An 18233-nucleotide genomic window follows, 5' to 3' on the forward strand; every position below is an offset into this window, starting at 1 on the left:
TAAAGGCAATTAAGGTATAAGTTTAATATTTTTGAAAAGAATGCATATACAAAGAACAAAGACTTTAGACAAAGCATTTGGTTTTGCACCAAAACAACAGGTTATAATAATTATATTGACTTGGGCTGGACGTCCATCCAACTCTAAGCCACCAGTAAAGAAAAACAAGAACCAACCAATCACAAATAATCTTTATCAAACAGTCTCTCTGCCATTGGAGGTTTTTATTCAACTAAACCAATCAGTGGTTTTCTTGGTATAAACTGGCAGGTAAGAGTTCAGATGAGTTCCGACCCCTAAATGTAAAAGGAGTGAAAGTAACCTTTTTTTTAATATATTTATATATATAAAATAAAAAAAACAGCACAAAAAGAAATAATGAAGAAAAAGAAAAGAGATTTTGGTAAAAACACCTGGAGCCTACATCAACATCGTGTGCCAGCTTACATCATAATTACATCTGTTAAACCTATCATTTAGAACAGAGACCAAGGTCCAGCTACACGCAGCGCAGCACACTGGGAATGGGTACGACAGACTGGACAGCCCTTCACACCGCAGACACACGGCCTGGATACAACAACACACTGCAGGAAGCCACCAAATTCTGACTTGGCACAGAAATCTGGTGGGAATTCGTCTTCATTTGTAACTCGTCTACATATGGAACTTCAGCCAAGAAACGGTAGTTTTTTTTACCCAGATGCCTCTGCTGTACCCATTCTAAGTGTGAGGGGATGACGGTGTTTGAACAGCGCCCTGCTTTACTCTCCCTCGGTCCCTGGCAACACATGAAGAACACACCGCTTGTTCTGCTAACACTGTTTAAGTTCCCTGCATCTAAAAGGCCAATTCCTGTGGTCGACTAGCAGACCCATTACTACTGGATGCCTTTAGCTCAAGTGATTACCACACTCCAAATGGACTGCACATAGAGGACTGCAGGGCCGATGGCGATAGTAACCTGTTTGACTTCCTCATAGAAAGAGAGCTGTGAGGAGTCTCATCCTGACTGTTTAAGTGAATGAGTCCTATCAGACCTACACAGTTTCTTTAGTGGTTCAGAGTGCATCGATCTGGAACATGAAATAAATATATCTCAGACTTGTCGTGTGTTTCAGGGGGAAAGAGGGTGTTGGCAAATAAAACTACTCTTGTTTGTAATTCCTCGAGGAACATAGGGGTCAGGCGATGAGTGTGCTCGTCGAGGGGGTGGGGGGGCAGGACGACCAGCAGCATGAGCAGCCACCAATCAGTTGGCTGGGGCGGGGCTTATATCCTTGGAAGCTTTACAGTGGCGGAGGACAACTAAATGGCCAGGCCTCTTTAAAATTGATGAGGCCACAACACTTACTGAGTTAAGATCAATCTATCAAACGCTTGACAGAGTGAGTTCTACTTGGGTGTAAGCTTGGTATCTGGATCATCTTCTGCTGGGAGCCCACAGTGGCCTATTGGCCAGGTTAGGTTCAGCTTCTGTCCCAACTCAGACCTCGGGGTGAGGCTTCTTTTATTATTGCAGAGAATTATCTGAAACTTGGTCAGCTGTTTTACTTCTTGCGGAGGACAATGCTGTCAACCAGCTTTAGTAGAGCAAGGGAAAGGGGTGTGTGTGTGTGTGCGTGTGTATGTGTATGTATTTAAGGATGTGTGGATGTGTTGTATGTGTGAGTGATCTGAAAAAGGTAGGAGCCTCTCATAGCAGCACACATTTGCGTTTCTTCTTGGGCTCTGGGGGCTCCAATGCAGCCAATATCGCCTCATCAAACACATTCTTTAGGCCTTTCTGTGAACACAAACACACGGGCTCAGTGAGGGGGCATTGCAAACGAGCACACGCACACAGACACACAAAAAGGTCAACTGAAAAAAGGCTGAGCAAGCGATCAGCTTGAACAGAGGCAGAATAACCAGGTGAAAACTGAACATCATTTATTGGGGGTTTCATAAACACAATGCGAGACCTGCAGGGGACAAAACAAATTAAACAATAATGCAAAGAAATGAGAAACACCTTTCTGGGGTTGTTTCAGTAAATGGGAGACGGGTTCAGGATAAACTGTCAACATATATAGCATGCATGTGTAGGTGCAGTTGAAATGAACCAAGAAAGTGGAGGAAAAACAAAACTCAGTCCCTGATGCCACAGCAACACACAAACACAAACACACACACACACAGCAGCCTTTCTATTCCACACCTCCTGTGTTTTCTCCTTGGCTCTCTTCTTCAGATTGATACTGATGACTAACACCCTGCAGGAACACATCCAGACTCAACAGAAAATATACAAGTAAAAAAAACTTAACCGTGAATGTTTTGCTCTTTTTGCCCTTGAGCGGAGCGGCTTACACCATGAGCTCAGTCATGTGAAGTAACCAGAGCTGCTCCGACACAATGCTGCACTATGCAATAAACCAGTAAACCAGTAAACCAGTAAGCCCCTCAGCCTGGCTCAACTCGCTGTTAAATTCTTCTCTGACAAAGCACTGGAACAAGAAGGGAGCCAGAGAGAAGAGAGCAAGTTCATCTGTCCTTTATTAATTTGTTATACAGGTTATTTCACACAATCATAGCTTTTATATTATCTGGACTTCCAACACAGCAGGATATGCACCACAGTTGATGGCACGTTGATGTCGTATGTAGAGAGCATTGGGCCAAAGAAGTCCAACCATTGTATTTAGAATATTAACTCTTAAAAGAAACTTGAAGTGGAGCATCAAAATGAACCAAATCAATAGTATTCTAGTACCAAAAAGTACAAGCTGTCATCTAGTGGTTATAATAACGAAATGGCCAAATGCACTCTATCTGACATTAGCATTTAACAGTCCTGCAGTGCATTCACCAAGTATTTAGAAACCCTTTACTATTTTCACATCTTTATGTTGCAGCCTTATGCTTTGAGTGTTTAAAAAGGTTCTAAAAAGAAAAGATAAAATATCACACTGACATATTTAGACCCTTGACTCAGTGTTTCGTTGAAGAACTTTATGCAGCCATTACAGGCTCAAGTCTCCTCTAGTGTTGTTTTCAAAGATGTTGATTGGGTTATAAATCCAATTCGCTGATTTGAAAATGGACTTTCAAGCTCAGTCTCTGGAGCAGGTTTACTTTAAGGATATTTTTGCACTTTGATCAGTCTTTACTTAACCCCCGATTTTGCTGGAAAAAAACACCAACAACTACTACACAATCTGATGCTGCTTTACCGTTAGGTTGGTGTTGGTATTGAAATGGAAATGATCCCTTCATTCTCCGCGTCTCTCCGTATGGAGGCTTTTGTGTGACCACTCTGCCATGAAGCCAAGATTGATAAGAGTGCAACAGTGAAGCTTGTTCTTCTGTACGTTTCTATTTTCACATCCTGGTGTTGCTTTGTTATTATCGTGAATTTAATGTAAATTAATCTGGGGATGTCTTAATTTTTTTTGTCAAAAGCTGAAACATTGATGGGTCTGAATATGTAACCATATTCATACTCTTACTCTGTGTTTATCAAAACATAACTTCAAGCCCTATGAGACAAACTGTGATTTGTGAATATGGGCTATACAAATAAAATTTGATTGATTGATTGATCAATAGTAGTACAAAAAATACATTAGCATTAGAAATGGAAGCTCTGTTTAGTGTATAGATAATTTTCTATTTGAAGCCACTGTCCCTCGCCGTGGTCTGAACCCACCCCCCACATTCACTACTACTCCAGGACAGAAGGGAGAGAAACTAAAACAATGGCTACATCCCAAATTACATCCTGCATCCTCTGCAAGATTCAGTTCGACTGCTGGCCAGGGGCCACACGACTGAAGCACCGGGCCGAAGTAGGAAAACTAAAAATGCTAGAAGATTTACAATTTAAAACTAAGTGGACAGAAATCAGTCCAGAAATAAAATATGAAGCTTATTACCACAGTAAACAAATCAAATGTCAGCAGTTGGAGGTTAGGCAACAGGTCACTGAAGTGTAAAAAGGCCGTAGAGTGAATGAGGCCAGTACACCGATTAGTTGCAGTAGTAGTTAGTGGCGGGGGATAAGACTAATATCAGTATGATGGACTGGTTAGATGTCTGAGATTGGGACTAGGTTAAAAAAGCAGCACATGTAACGAGATAGAGTGAGGAGAGGAGAAAAAGGAGAGAAGGGGGTAAAGGAACGAGAGAATAAGAGCAGTTATGAGAGAAGTGGCACAGAGAGTTTAAAATATACAGCATTTCCCTTTTCCCTGCGTCTCAGGAGGCTCAAGGGCAGCTAGGATAGCTTCGTCAAATACATTCTTCAGCCCTCGCTACAACGACAGGAGAAAGGAAGAGAACAGCACAGTTAGCACAGCAAACACAGAGAGGGGTTAGTGGGAGAGAGGAGACGAGGAACATGGCAGAGGGAGGGAGGAGGAAACACAGAGACCTGTAAGAGATGCATGACCACTGAGGGAAGGAGATGCACAAAGATGGAGGCTAAAGTGCAATAGTGTTGAGCTCAGAGGCGGCAGTCGTTCAACAGTGGGCTGAATGTGAGGTGTGGACCGAATGCTGAGATCCCAGGCAGGAAACAGGAAATGACATCAGCAGCTGTGCAACAGTAGTGCCAGGGGAGGGGTGGAGGAAGGAAGGAGCAGAACAGGGAGTTGAAGGGGAGGGGGGGGACACCACAGCCCCATCAACACCATTGTTCTCTGTGTGAGTAAGTGAGTGAGTAACAACTCATCTTATCGTTTGAGTCGTGTTCTTATCATTACCTACCTAGAGTTTCTATGCATCAACTACACGAGCAGATCAACTCATAAAACATCGGCTGACTTTTTTAACCCTATTAAAACCTGAGGCGCAGAATAAAGACAACCTCTAAAATCCAAGATTTGTTTGAAAACATTGATCTAAAACCTAAAAAGGGTTTTCTGAAGAGCTGAGAGAATTGCCCATGTTAACCAAATCTTTTATTTCTCAGCCTCTGATGTACATGAAGTTAGCTTAAACAATTGGCATTCATTGTAGATTTTTAAAGTTTCCCTACACTCCGTGAACAGTTTAAAAAAAAACAATGAAGCCGGCTAACTTGCCAAGATCGCCCTTTCACCTCCTCTTCAAACATGTCTCTTACTGACTGAGCCTTGGTCAGGTTGTGATGCCAGTCTTTACGTCATATGTCAGAGTTATTTACTTTTTCATATTTTAGCTTCAATATGAATTTGCTAATCCAGATCCCTCAAAGCCTTGTCTGATACTTCTACGAGCACACATTCAACTCTGGTTGTGGGAGGCAGGACCTCTGTACAGGGAAGGTTTCTAAGCTTTATGAAGACAGCTGATGATTTACTATTTGTAACATCGCTGAATTCACAAGATAGAACAGTCAATGAAACCAAACCAGCATGCAAAATAAACCAACCACAGCGTGCACAGGCCAGGGGGACATGTGGACAGGTTTTGTTCCTCCACTTTCTTTTTTGGTGTGAATGGAGTGTATGACAGACTGCGAATTGTGTATATGTACATAGTTACTGTGTATTACCTGTGTGAGGGCTGAGCACTCCACATATTTCACAGCCTTGAGGTCTCTCGCCAGCTTCTCGGCTGTCTCCGGGGTGATGGGCTTCTGCTTGTTCTTGGCCAGCTTCTCTATAGTTGAGGGGTCATCCCGCAAGTCAATCTGCGTCCCAACTAGGAGGAAGGGGGTCTTTGGACAGTGATGGGTGATCTCTGGAACCCACTGGATAAACACACAACATGCACACATGCTTTAAACATCAGATTTACTAATAGTGGGTTCTTCCATGCTTAATCAAGTTTGAGTCACTGTCAATGGCGGTCAGATCCACTAGAAAAATAACACTCAACTTCTGCCCTTTTTCTGAAAAATGCCCTCCAGTCTGCCAGATCATCTATTTCCTTTTTATGTACATTGGACATCATGTCTACTGGACAGAAGAATTTAAGCAACTCAAAAAAAGTCAGAAAATTAGTTGCCAACCGTTCCGATAGTAATCAAATCAGTATACATCATTGTATATAACCTGACGAAAACTTGCAATAAGTAAAAGCTGTGACCACATGTGATCACATCTCACTTCACTGCTCTGTCAGCAAATAATCACAACATTTGTGTTCATGAAGACCAAATTATGTTGTGTTTACCCATGTGTCTGAGGACTTTTTTAGTGTGTTGGTGAGTGCGTGTGTCAAAAAGAGAGAGAGTAAGAGAGCGAGCAGAGTCAGGATGGACTGAATGAATATAAAATTTGATGTAGTGTATAATACGTGCCAGTTCTGAGGTTAATTTATACAGTTGAATTAATTCTCTGAGGCATGCCATTAGGTTAACAAAATAAAATGCTCATCATTCACAGTTAAGAAAGGAGCATGGGCTGCACTTGCCTTTTCTTTAACGTTTTCAAACGAGGAGGGAGACACGACAGAGAAACAGACGAGGAAGACATCTGTCTGGGGATAACTCAGAGGTCGTAACCTGTCGTAGTCTTCCTGACCTGAAAAAAAACACATCCAAAAATTTTAACATTTTCACAGGACTCACTCTTCTGTCTAAACCTGAGAACTAACTGAAACTATCACACTAGCAATTAACAAATGTTGGTCTGTGGATTAAATATAAAGACATACTTTTTATTCATCATTTCATTTTAATTCACTGTACAGTACATGATGAGAGGGGCTTAATAGACAATTATTGCATAAAATGAAGACCCTGGATATACAAATTAAAAGGGATGGTTATTATAAATAAAATAAGACAAACCTGCTGTATCAAACAAGCCCAGAGTGTAGGGCTCGCCTCCAATCATTACCGTAACAGCATAGTTATCAAAGACCTATAACACACACAACAAAACCAAGGGTTGGTTATTATAAATGATCTATGCATTATGTGCAAATACATTTTGTGAGAAACATGGTATTGATAGTGAAACATTGATTGAGAAGTGATCTAATTTAAGTACATATCATTCAATATTGTTAGAATGGCTCTACAGCTGCACTGTCTTGCTGCAGATGGTCAAACCCGAGTTAACAATGGTTTGACGCATGTTGAAAGCAGCAAAAAAATAAGATACATTTATGTTAAGTAGTATTCAGAATACTATTCAGAACCTGGAAGACGGAATTCTTGTTAATGTTAACAGTTATCATTAACACTAGCTAAAAGGCTAACCTGTCTAAACGACTGTCACAAATAACCTGCAATTAGATTAATTAGGACTAATTATTTGGTTCATAGGGTTCATCGAACCAACACCAGTCATGTTTCGAACTGACCATCCTGTTTTCTATTTGTTCAGAATTAAAGGCATTTCCTTATAACAAATATATCATTCTAAATTGGTAAATTGTGCACAGAGGAGGTGGAATAGAAATCATCTGTCCACTGTGAGTGAGCAGCGGCTAAAAGATGGACCATATGCACATTCCGTCAGTAGAAGTTCTGTCAATCAGTGGAACAGACGTGCACACACTTACCGTAGGTACATATTCAGAGGGAAACTTGTTTGTGGTGTAAGAGATGAGCAGGCATGTTTTACCCACAGCACCGTCACCAACTACAACACACTTGATGGTCTGCATAGCTGCGTTTTACAGTCTTTGCTACTCATTCAAGATCTGGGAGAGAAAAACAAAAGGACACAAAACTTTATTATTTAATGGCACTGAGAGCAAATATTAAAACTGCCGGCCACAGGGTAAAGCCTCTATGGCCTTTGAACTTTGCTTTACAATACTGAATCAAAGTGGATGAAATACTTGAGTAAGTTAGTACTTGTACTTAAGTAAACATGACCCCAAATACAGTGGAAACTGCTTTTTGTGATCACGTTTGTGCCAAACTGATCACTATAAGCAGTTGATTACCATAACCAAATTATGAAGCATCTGTATGACAGTCAGAGAACGTGAGGGAAGGTAACAGCCCTTTTTAGGATAAGGGCAATATCACATTTGGCACTTACGTACGTGCCCAAACACACTCACTTTTCTCTCTCTCTCTCTCTCTCTCTCACACACACACAAACCAACTCAGCAGACATCTTCGCCCAGCTACAGTTTAAACGTCAATTCGTTTGGAATGACCGCCACATTTTCGATACTTATCAACACAAAATGATCAATACATTTGAGTGAGTAACATAACTGTTTCATAGCTGCGCACATTAAGCGCTTTGAGTTGTCATCAAGACTAGAAAAGCACGAGAAAAATACAGACCATTTACAGACAGACCTTTCAGCTGGTCTCTTTCTGCTACACAGGACTAACTCTCATCTGGACAAAAGGATCGGCGCAATGCGAATTATTTTTCATTATTCAAGCGCCTACACTACAAAACAGCCTCTCCTTCTGAGAGCCACTTCTGCAGCCAGTCTCCATCGAGGGGGCTGATGTTGAGGTGGTCAGGACCTAGAAATACCTCGGACTGCAGCTGGATGATAGACTGGACTGGCCAGTGAACACAGACACCCTCCTCAGAAAGGGGCAGAGCTGGTTCTATTTCCTAAGGAGGCTAGGGTCCTTTTACATCTGCAGGAAACTGCTGCTGATGTTTTACCATGTCAGTTGTTGGGAGACTCCTCCTTTATGCTGTGGTGTGCAAGGGGAGGCAGCATGAAGAAGAGATGCTACACATCTGGACAAACTGCTGTGGTGGAATCCCTTATATAAGTGGCAGAAAGAAGGACCCAAAACAAACTACTGGATATTATGGACAATACAGACCACCTCCTTCACAGCACGCTGACCAGGCAGAGTACATTCAGTGGAAGACTGCTTTCACACTGCTGCTCCACAGAGACTGAGGAAGTCTTTCATCCTCCAGGCCACATGACTGTACAACTCCGCTCAGATTTTGCAAAACGAGATAAATTAATGCCATGTCACTAGGCTGCCAGACTCTAACCACTACTGCTTATGTTTATCTAATGCACAACTTTGTTTAGCTTCAGTTATTTATTTTATCTATCTGTATTTATATTTAGCTTCAATACTCTGGCTTAGCTACTTGTCTTTCAATCAGCTTATACGCAATATATCTGAATTGTCAATATTTCCATTAGAATATACTTCTTTACAGTGACAGTTGTATACTAGTTCTTGTGGCTAAACTTTCATCTCACTGAATTGTACTTATTCTTGACTCATTTTGATTCTTGTGTTCGACTGTTTAGTGTGCAACAGGATGCCAGAATTTCCCTCGGGATTAATGAAGTATCTGACTATCTATCTAGCCATCACAGCCTTGAATCTTTGGGCATCACTTAGACTTACAGGAGACGAAAAAAGACGACAAGAAGCTCAACACCACATGCTGCTTTCATTTCTTGACAACAAAAAACCCTCTACAACAGAAGAATGGAATCCTGACCTACATCTGAAAATGATGTTAACCAAAACCTGTTTAAAAACTCATTGACACTGGGGTATTTATGGTAAGATAACCTCAAGTTCTCAATAAATAACTGCAACTCCCCAATCAAACACACATGGAAGTGTCCCGATGTCAGGATGAGATTTTCTAATTCAAGGGATGGAGGGGCCATTAAAATCCACACCTGGAGACAGACCATTAAGATAGCCATAACATGGCATCAATGTACCAGACGGAAAAGATGCTGGGAATGTTGTGCCTGTGCTCTTTATTTTCTGTCTTTATTCCACAAAATTCCCAAGAAACAGACACAAAATAAAATCAGCAATTGTCTGACACAATACAGATGTCATGGAAAAAGATTATTGCATGACAATTTTCAGAACCAAAAAAGCGTTGTGGTCATGACAGGTCACCTGTTAAGCTGAACAACAGTGTTCTGTTCAGAGTGTCCTTGTACGCCATGATAGTGAGCCAGCAGGCATACAGCCAAACACCGGAAGCTAAAGTTGCAGCATGGAATTTAGTTAGAGCTGAGAAGATTTGTCAAGTAATAAATGAAAGAAATTAGATTGTCAACTTTCTTAGTAGTCAATACTTTTTTGTAATTTTCCCTGGAAAAATTACATTTTCATTTGAAAAGCATGGATCAGCATGGGTCACTCACTGCCTTGCATCCACACTGCATGTCAAATTTTGGCTTAATAACTCCAGGGTTGTGTTTTAGTCTGGACAGGCAGGAATGAAGATGACGGAAACAATGACTGAACGCTCACAATTGATTGCTGATTGGGTGTTTTAGGTAATAACATAGCCTTCGCTGATTTGTTTGGCTCCAATAACATGATACCTTCCAAAAGAAAACATTTGGAATTAGCCTCACCTACCAAGCTTTACTGACACTGTTCTCTTTGTAAACGGCTGTTGTCCAGTTAAATTCTGCATTTTACTATTCAAGCAACCTGCGCACACTGGCGGGTGTATTCCCACTGTACATGGTGGTCACGAGATGTGCATTTTCAGGAGTGTTACTATGGATTTTGTCTGTGGGGAGTCTCCAGCTCATGATATATGCAAGTGCTTAAAACAGATCATCAGGATTGGTTGAATTTCTTGATGTTTCAGCTCTAATCCAAGAGGCTTCTTTAGTTCAAACTGACTGCTGGGAATCCCAGGTATTTAACTTGTAGGGTGAGATGCTGGACCCACCCTGCTGTTGGTTTCCTTGGGAGTCGTTATGGGTTGTTGACCCACCCGCCCCTTGTGGGTCATGTGTCCCAAAGAGTGAATTGTAGTGAAACTTCCTGGACATGGAAGCATGTATTTTGCATATAAAACAATCAAATAATTACCTGCATATTAAACCATAATTAAAAATATAATGAAAATAATAGCCGGCTCCACCTTTTAATTTATTAAATCACTATCTTATTTTACACTTGTTGTATTCCTGCTGTGATGTGAAAATACCTTCATAAAACTTGTCTGGGACATGGCAGTGCTGCTTGGTGCAGTGTGCATTTTGAGAAACACATAGAATGTGGACCACACCACAGTATTCCCCTATTTCTCCTCCACCAGTTCCAGTATGTCAGCGCTAACCCACTGCAGAGCTCTGCACCACCGTGTGGGGGTGGGGGTGTCAATGAGAGAAGCAGGAGGGACAAAACCTGCGAGCGCCAAATGTTTCGGTGTGATTGTGGTTTGACACAGTGCACAGGTGATGTCTGCTTACAGCACACTGAACACTGTGATTTCTTTAACATAAATTCCTTTGCAAACTAGGCTAGTTATCTTTGTAGTCCTTGCAGTTTGTTAGGTCTACATACTATTTAGCGCTGCTGCCCATTAAACAGTCACTGCAAGTGTATATTCATATTAACCACGAGACCAAAATCATATCAACTGCCAACTGCGAGTGTTCATGTTGAGAGAGTGGTGGGTGTTTACATCCCCGTGGGTGTTTACATCCCCATTGGTGTAAAAGTGACTTCCATTGGTTTGTAGATGCGCTGCAATAGAAGGGGATTGAGTAGCATGGACATCCTAGTCAACTTCTCTCTGGCAGGTGAAACTATCACTGACAAGGACTGCATCCTGTGAGCAGCTGGCATGAAAAGAAAATTGAAAACTTTCCTGCTGGCAATTTGGTACCCTACTCCACAAGAAATACAACAATCACTTATTAAATTGCCTGTATATTTTTGCAGCCAAGTGTACGAGTGAACGGACAATATGGATTGCCAAACACTTGGTTGGTAATCAGGTAACCGAGAAGAATTATTCCTTACAGAAAGCTGGTAAAAAACGTAATGTGCTGAGGATGAGAAGGGATCCCCGTTTCAGTCATTCAACAGTGTAAAAACCTGATTTTCATTCAACTATAGAAGAACATGTAAACACTTGTGATGGGTGCCACTGTGAGATATATGACAAACACAATACAAAACACGTCAGAATGCCGGTGGTCATTGAGGGTGGCTGCAGCAGCAATAATGCTGCCTGACCTAATCCAGGCATTTGTGTGTCGGCCAGCCAGAGCAGCTCATGTAATACACGAGTGAAAGCTGCTAATAACGAGCTTGATGTGTCTTTTTACCCCAACATGACACGGACACTGTGTTGAACAGCATCTCCCTAAATATTTTTACATCAAAACTCATTATGTACAAGCACTGTGCATTTCTGTAGACACTTGAACCGGATTTAACATGTACTTAACAATCGGTCAACGCTTCCCAATCATTTCTCTTAAACAGAGACTGGTTATCTCAAGCACAGTCGAAGAAACAGGCTTCATGCAGATCGCAAATCAGAGAACCCGCAAGTATTTTCCTCTGACTTCCACCCAAATAATGGAGTAGTCCGAGAATGGAACGCTACATTGGCGTGGTCCGATGAAGACAGGTCAAACTCTGAGATTGTAGATACTGTGACATACTGTAACTAACTATGCATCATCCTGTACGTATCATCGTCGCTCAGCTACTGAAACATGTAAGATCACAACGCAGAGATGAGCAGTAAGCGCTTTCGTTAGCGGGGATGCATTAGCCTGAGCTGCTGTATGTCGGCCATATATCCCCGGCCTCAATCTGGCCTAATTTCCTGCCGCTTGCCTATAACCCCACGTTAAAACTCCGAGCTGCCTCTGTTTAAAACACAATCAATGCTATTTGATTCCAAACATCAAACTGTACAAACATAATTCCCCAGACTGGGCTGAGATTGGGAGGAAATGACTGATCTGACGTTTGTTACGCCTCAGCTGGCCGAGCAGCTAACAGCTAACAAGATCCCCCCTCCATCTTTAACCATTGACTAACTTTACTTTTAGGTTTATTAGAAGATAAATAACTCACTTATTAATACGATGTAACTAACGTGTAGATACCACTCACTGGGATTTATTTACTAGCCACTACTATCTGCCTGCTTTGCTACCCCATCCTCCCCGGTCGGCTTGCTAGCTAGCTAGCGGAGCTAACCTTAGCGGATGCTGTGGCCGAATGATATTTATATAAACTGTCAATTATAAAAACCGAACCCCAGATGTACAACTTAGATGCCGATATGATTCAAAATACAAAGCAGCAACAATAACATCAGTGTGAAAGAGAAGCGGACGCTAGCCTCTTACCGTCTCCTCTGTTTGTGTCTGTACGCCGGGCGTTGGCAGCTCCGCGCTAGGGGCTTCCCAGTCAACAGCACAGGGACACGTTGCGCTGCGTACTGGAGTCCTACGTAATTACGCTAATTTACTTTTACTACGACCGGGCCGCTTCTGTCTAATTAGGCCCATTAAAACAAACGATCATTAATCATGAATTAGATTACGTAGTATTTAGTTTCAGTACTGAGTATTGTACGGCAGTTTAAACGTCAAATTATTCCAACATCTGAAAAATGAAAAAAAAAATCAATCACGTATGCTCACTTTGTACGAGACATATCAAACAAGGGACTTCCCTGCATCTATATTCAATTAATACAAAATGATGTATAAGATTGGTGAGAGCAATACAAATCAGTCTTTATCAAAAATATTACTTCTTTATCACCTAAATGTTATGTGATTTGAAGCAGGGAGATAGTTTGACCTACATAAGAGCATTGTAATACTGTTGTATGCCAGTAGATGGCACTGTGGTCCAACAACCTAAAAACCCAACAACGTTGTTTGAGGGTTCTTAACATGCACAGTTAAGGCAGGAACAACAAGTAGTAACAAAAAAAACTTTATTTCCAAAATGGATCCAGAAAGTTACATTAACACAAATGCACACAATCTTTAACAGAAAAAAAGGAGGAAACTATTTCTTCCGAGGAGAGTTAGGATTTGATTGCATCGTCCTAGGTGGTCACACTCTGCAGCAGGGTAATGTTGTCTCCTTTCAACATGATCCTCCCTGGGAGACACAGAGAGAGGAACAAAAATGGTTGACAATTTATTCCTTGTGTTAGTATTACATGGTTGAGACAGAATTTATCTACAGTTTTAATAAATTCACTGTCAACCAAAGAAGTCAGCATGATGAGGAAACCTTTGCTTTTGTGTGGTTACAAGATGAATTTGATATTCTCAAATAGGGCCGTTAACATGTCAGTCCATTTTTTAAAGGCCGAGCAAACAATTGTATGCTGACCCTTATGCCAAGCACAGACGATGCAACTTTGAAAGTCGTTGGAAGTTTGTGCTGTTCACTTTATACAATAAACTGTCTTGTGATGGCAAGTCTTGTTGTACTGAGTTCCTACTACACAACCTGCTGGCGACAGAGTCACACAGTACACTATCTTCAGGGCAAACACCAGACTGGTTCCCAAACAAAGTTTACAAAACAGAAAAGACACTGTGATTCTGACCGATCCTCCAGCTATTCTGTGTCATCCTGCTCACAGAATGACACGTCCGGCTGGAGGAGATGTCAGTTGAAACAAAAATGAAACTTATTTTCATAACTCAGGGAAAATGACTTTATATCTAATAAACAGACTTGCATTTTTTTTATTTTGTGTTGCTCATTGTCAAACTTAGCTTGGTACAAAACTAATTTCTAAAGTACAGTATTTGTATAAAATACTTAAATGTCAGGGGGCACATCACTCCTACATGTACCTTCACCATCTACGCCCCATCATGCACTCTGGCTGCAGTTGTCAAACATCTAGATATTAACCCTGCAAAAATTGCAGTTGAACTCGGCAACATGTCAGCAAGCCCCTCAAATCCTGTCTTTGAAGAGTTTATGCACACACATACAGCTGCTGCGAACAGACTAGAACCCACCATTAAGCCACCTTATTGTTCCACCAGTTTCATAATGATTCCATTTTCCCACCACTTCTCATAATCACGAAAAAGATCACTATCTTTAAGTGTTGCACTGTTGTTCAAGGTTATAGCTGTGTGCACCTAACTTGTCTTGGGGATTATTCCATGTGTAATTTTACATATACATGGCATATCGTGACTGGGATCAGTAATTACTTCTGTGAAAGCAGAACAAGGGATTGAAAAGTGGGGTGAACTCTTACCCAGTGGCTTTCTGTTCTTAGTCTTCATGTGGACTTCCTCAGAATCATCTAGAACCAGGTTCATGTACTCATCAAAACCCTACGACAGAGAAGGAATTGCAAGGAAAAACTGTTAGCTTCAATCATGGAAGAACAATTACATTTTACCCAGGCACAAAAATTAAACTGGTCCCAATTGTCTGTGCTCAATCACGTTTTCCCACAGCATTTATGGTTATGTTAAATTTATTTGCGTGTGTTCAGTCTCTTCAGGAACAATGACACTTAAAGTTTGCATTAATTGTTGTTTGGAAAACAGCCTCAATGATCATTGTTGATATCAGAGGCAAATCATTCCACAAGTAGTTTTCCTTATCAGGCAGTATTTCATTGCTCATTTGCTCCAGACTAACTTTTTCCTTGGTTGAACATATTTAAGGTGCACCTAATATATAATTTTCAGCGTTGCTTTCCATATATACATAGGTAAATCCATATCTAAACAGGAATAAATACGTAGAAAAGGTTTACTCTAATCACAGGGCACTCAAAAAAATTGTGACGACAAAAAAATTGAAAGTGCTGTTTTTTTAAGTGCTTGAAAAACTCAAATAAATTGACTATTCATACAAATATTACTGAAGCAAAAGGACGCGGCAGAAGACGATTTCACACCATTTTGTGTAAATGTCTGTCTCCATCAATCACAAATTAAATGTACATGGAATCCGCGATCTTGAAAGACGTCTTATTTTTATTTATTTTGAATGAGTCATTCGCCAATGATGTTGGGTCTGCGCTGGTCATTTCAACTTCAGGGACAGGTGCAACAGACACCGCAGCTTTTTTCTTGACGCAAAAGAAATAGATTGTTCTCTTCATGGGAATATGTTCCCTTTTTTACAGTTGTCCTCTTGTTTTATTGTTCCGTTTGCCTAATAGGAGTGTGGGTGTAGTCGACACAGCGTGCTCTTAACCCTTTAGTAACACACATCTCGCATGTGCTCACATTAAGCGTGCAATGCCTGTGAGTGTGTATATAAAATCCCTGCTATACACTGACAAAATAATTAATAATCAATCACTTTAATGATTGTCGAAGCCAAATGTCCATACACCCAGTTGTTTTATTCTTTAAAAAAATATTTTTTGAGTACCTGATAAATTCAAGTTGCACTGGTTCAACCACTGCCCGGTGCGACTAAAGTTACATATTATTTACCACATGTGCACCCATTGTCAGATTATAACCATCCCAGTTAGGACAAGGGTTCACAATCTTCTCATTTAGCTACATGTGAATGAAATTAAAATTCAAGTTCAATACAACTACAACAAAAAAAAAGTAATAGGCCACTTACAATGATACAGCCCTCTATCCTCATGTTCACCTGTTCATACAACCAGACCTGGATCCGTGAGCGCTGAGAATAAGAAGATCAAGATATAAGAATACAATTCTATTCTACAATTAAGAAAACACAAAACAGAATTGATTTGAAAAATAAAGAAGGACTTAATACTTACATTTTGTAGATACCTGAAAATAAGGTTCTGGTGCATGGAGTTAAGGAAACTCAATGCTTATGTTCAGACACAAATACAAACACAAAATGTTTTTGCACAGTTATGCACCCTCACTGGTTCTGCTCTTATTCAGATTCTGCACATGGACCAAAGTTTTCTGGAACACAGTATGGTAAGCAGTGCTGACTACACTTATTTTCATTGAAAGTAATATAGGGGTACAATTACCTCACTAAGGTTTAGGTTACAACGTACCATATGAAAACTTTGTTCTGAAGTAAGCAAAACGAACCATGCTGCAGAAAAGTATGCACGTTTCCACCAAGGACAATGGAGATTTGTTGCTTTGGATCGTGTGTAATCGGACTATGGTTTTCATCATCCTACAGATTACTTTCTGAAATTATCAGGTAGTTGTTTGGTCTGTAAAATGTAGGCTAATATTTCATATTCTATTTAGAATTAGAGAGGCGGTATATTCAAGAGAAAGCTTGTATGATTAGCTCAATGATCAATCGTTTGTTAAAGATACAATTACACCTTATTACGTATTTAGTTGTTCTGGCTCTACCATATGTCCTGTCATCTAGCAAAGTGATGTATGAGACGAAATCTGCTGAAAGAAGGATAATGTTAGGGATTCAACAATATAAACAGAAGAACTGCTGTGGTGAGTTCGGCTGTGCTAAGGATTGAGCTACACACTGACCATGATGATGACGACAAAGAACCACAACTTTTAGCAAAGAAATCTCAGCTCAAAGCACTTTCTGCTTCTTGAACCAAGTCGTTGTTACACAATACGTGTGTTAAAAGGTTTTAAATCGTTCGCCTTACTTGAGAATGAATGGTTAGCTAGCTAACAAGAAAAGGCTAACCTAGCTGCTACATTAGCCCAGTTTACCCGCGGTGGTCACTCGTCATGAAAAGGATACGATGGGCTGCACCATCACCTTCTGGATCTTCTGTCCCTGTCCCCTGTACGCCATGTCGCCACCAAAGTACCAGCGGAGGAAGGAAAAAGAAAAATAGAGCACAGTTTTTTATAAAACGTACTTCAACGACACACTCACGTTGGGAATTGGCTTCAATGGCGGGCTCCTTCCGCGTGTAATGTCGGTGCCTTTAAAAAGTGTCATGACGTCAGGAGAGCGCCTCCACAGGCAGGAGGTCTTTACCGCACCCACACAGTGCTCCACTACTACTTATGCTTCCAGTGCATTTAATATAAAAGGATACTATAAGGAAAACAATAATACATGAAAATGCATGGGAAGTTTTTAACAAAAGACTTCAATCTTTCTTTAAATAACCATAAATGGGTGGATGACATGACGCATGATTTTTCTGTAACTAGGTGTGAATGTCTATTTAGATGCATTTAACCACTTAAACAACACATGGATGTGATGCATATTATGGTACTTTGTTTTAAACTTATGATTTTGTATGAAATATCTGTTATGTTTTGATTATATTTTAAGGTGAATACGCAAAATGTCCTGCGGTGTAACCGTAACATAGGTGAAGCATTAAACTTACATATTAACAAAATAAACCAGAAATATCTGGTGCAGGTGATAACTGCCTTGGCATTATATTGTATATAATGACTTTATTAATATGAGGTTTTAATATGCACAAAACTAGTATATTAGTATTTACAGCAAAATAACTTTCGTAACACAAATGCTGTCCTGTGGTGTGACATGGAAAATCAGATTTTTGAAACGGCAGTTACATTGACAACTATAGGGGCCCTTAGTTTATCCCACTACCAGGAAGCCCCCCAGATGTTGGAATGTACTGTGT

The 18233-nt window shown here is 40.6% G+C and overlaps 2 protein-coding genes across 2 annotated transcripts; both read right to left on the reverse strand.

Annotated features, from left to right (window-relative positions):
- Nucleotides 1-13084, reverse strand: cdc42 (cell division cycle 42). Its single transcript, XM_061069310.1, has 6 exons — nucleotides 13018-13084; nucleotides 7480-7620; nucleotides 6761-6833; nucleotides 6382-6491; nucleotides 5519-5716; nucleotides 1-1786 (listed from the first exon to the last, which is right to left on the reverse strand). Exons 2-6 carry the CDS (start codon nucleotides 7582-7584, stop codon nucleotides 1697-1699), a joined length of 576 nt encoding a protein of 191 aa, XP_060925293.1. The 5' UTR covers nucleotides 7585-7620; nucleotides 13018-13084; the 3' UTR covers nucleotides 1-1696.
- Nucleotides 13085-13599: 515 nt separating this feature from the next.
- snrpe (small nuclear ribonucleoprotein polypeptide E) lies at nucleotides 13600-17530 on the reverse strand. The gene is made up of 5 exons (XM_061069891.1): nucleotides 17357-17530; nucleotides 16422-16448; nucleotides 16256-16318; nucleotides 14916-14994; nucleotides 13600-13786 (listed from the first exon to the last, which is right to left on the reverse strand). The coding sequence occupies exons 1-5, from the start codon at nucleotides 17408-17410 to the stop codon at nucleotides 13731-13733; spliced, it is 279 nt and encodes a 92-aa protein (XP_060925874.1). The 5' UTR covers nucleotides 17411-17530; the 3' UTR covers nucleotides 13600-13730.
- Between the last annotated feature and the right edge of the window lie 703 nt (nucleotides 17531-18233).

This window comes from Limanda limanda, chromosome 4 (assembly GCF_963576545.1).
Source record: "Limanda limanda chromosome 4, fLimLim1.1, whole genome shotgun sequence".
In the NCBI taxonomy this organism is placed as follows: domain Eukaryota; kingdom Metazoa; phylum Chordata; class Actinopteri; order Pleuronectiformes; family Pleuronectidae; genus Limanda; species Limanda limanda.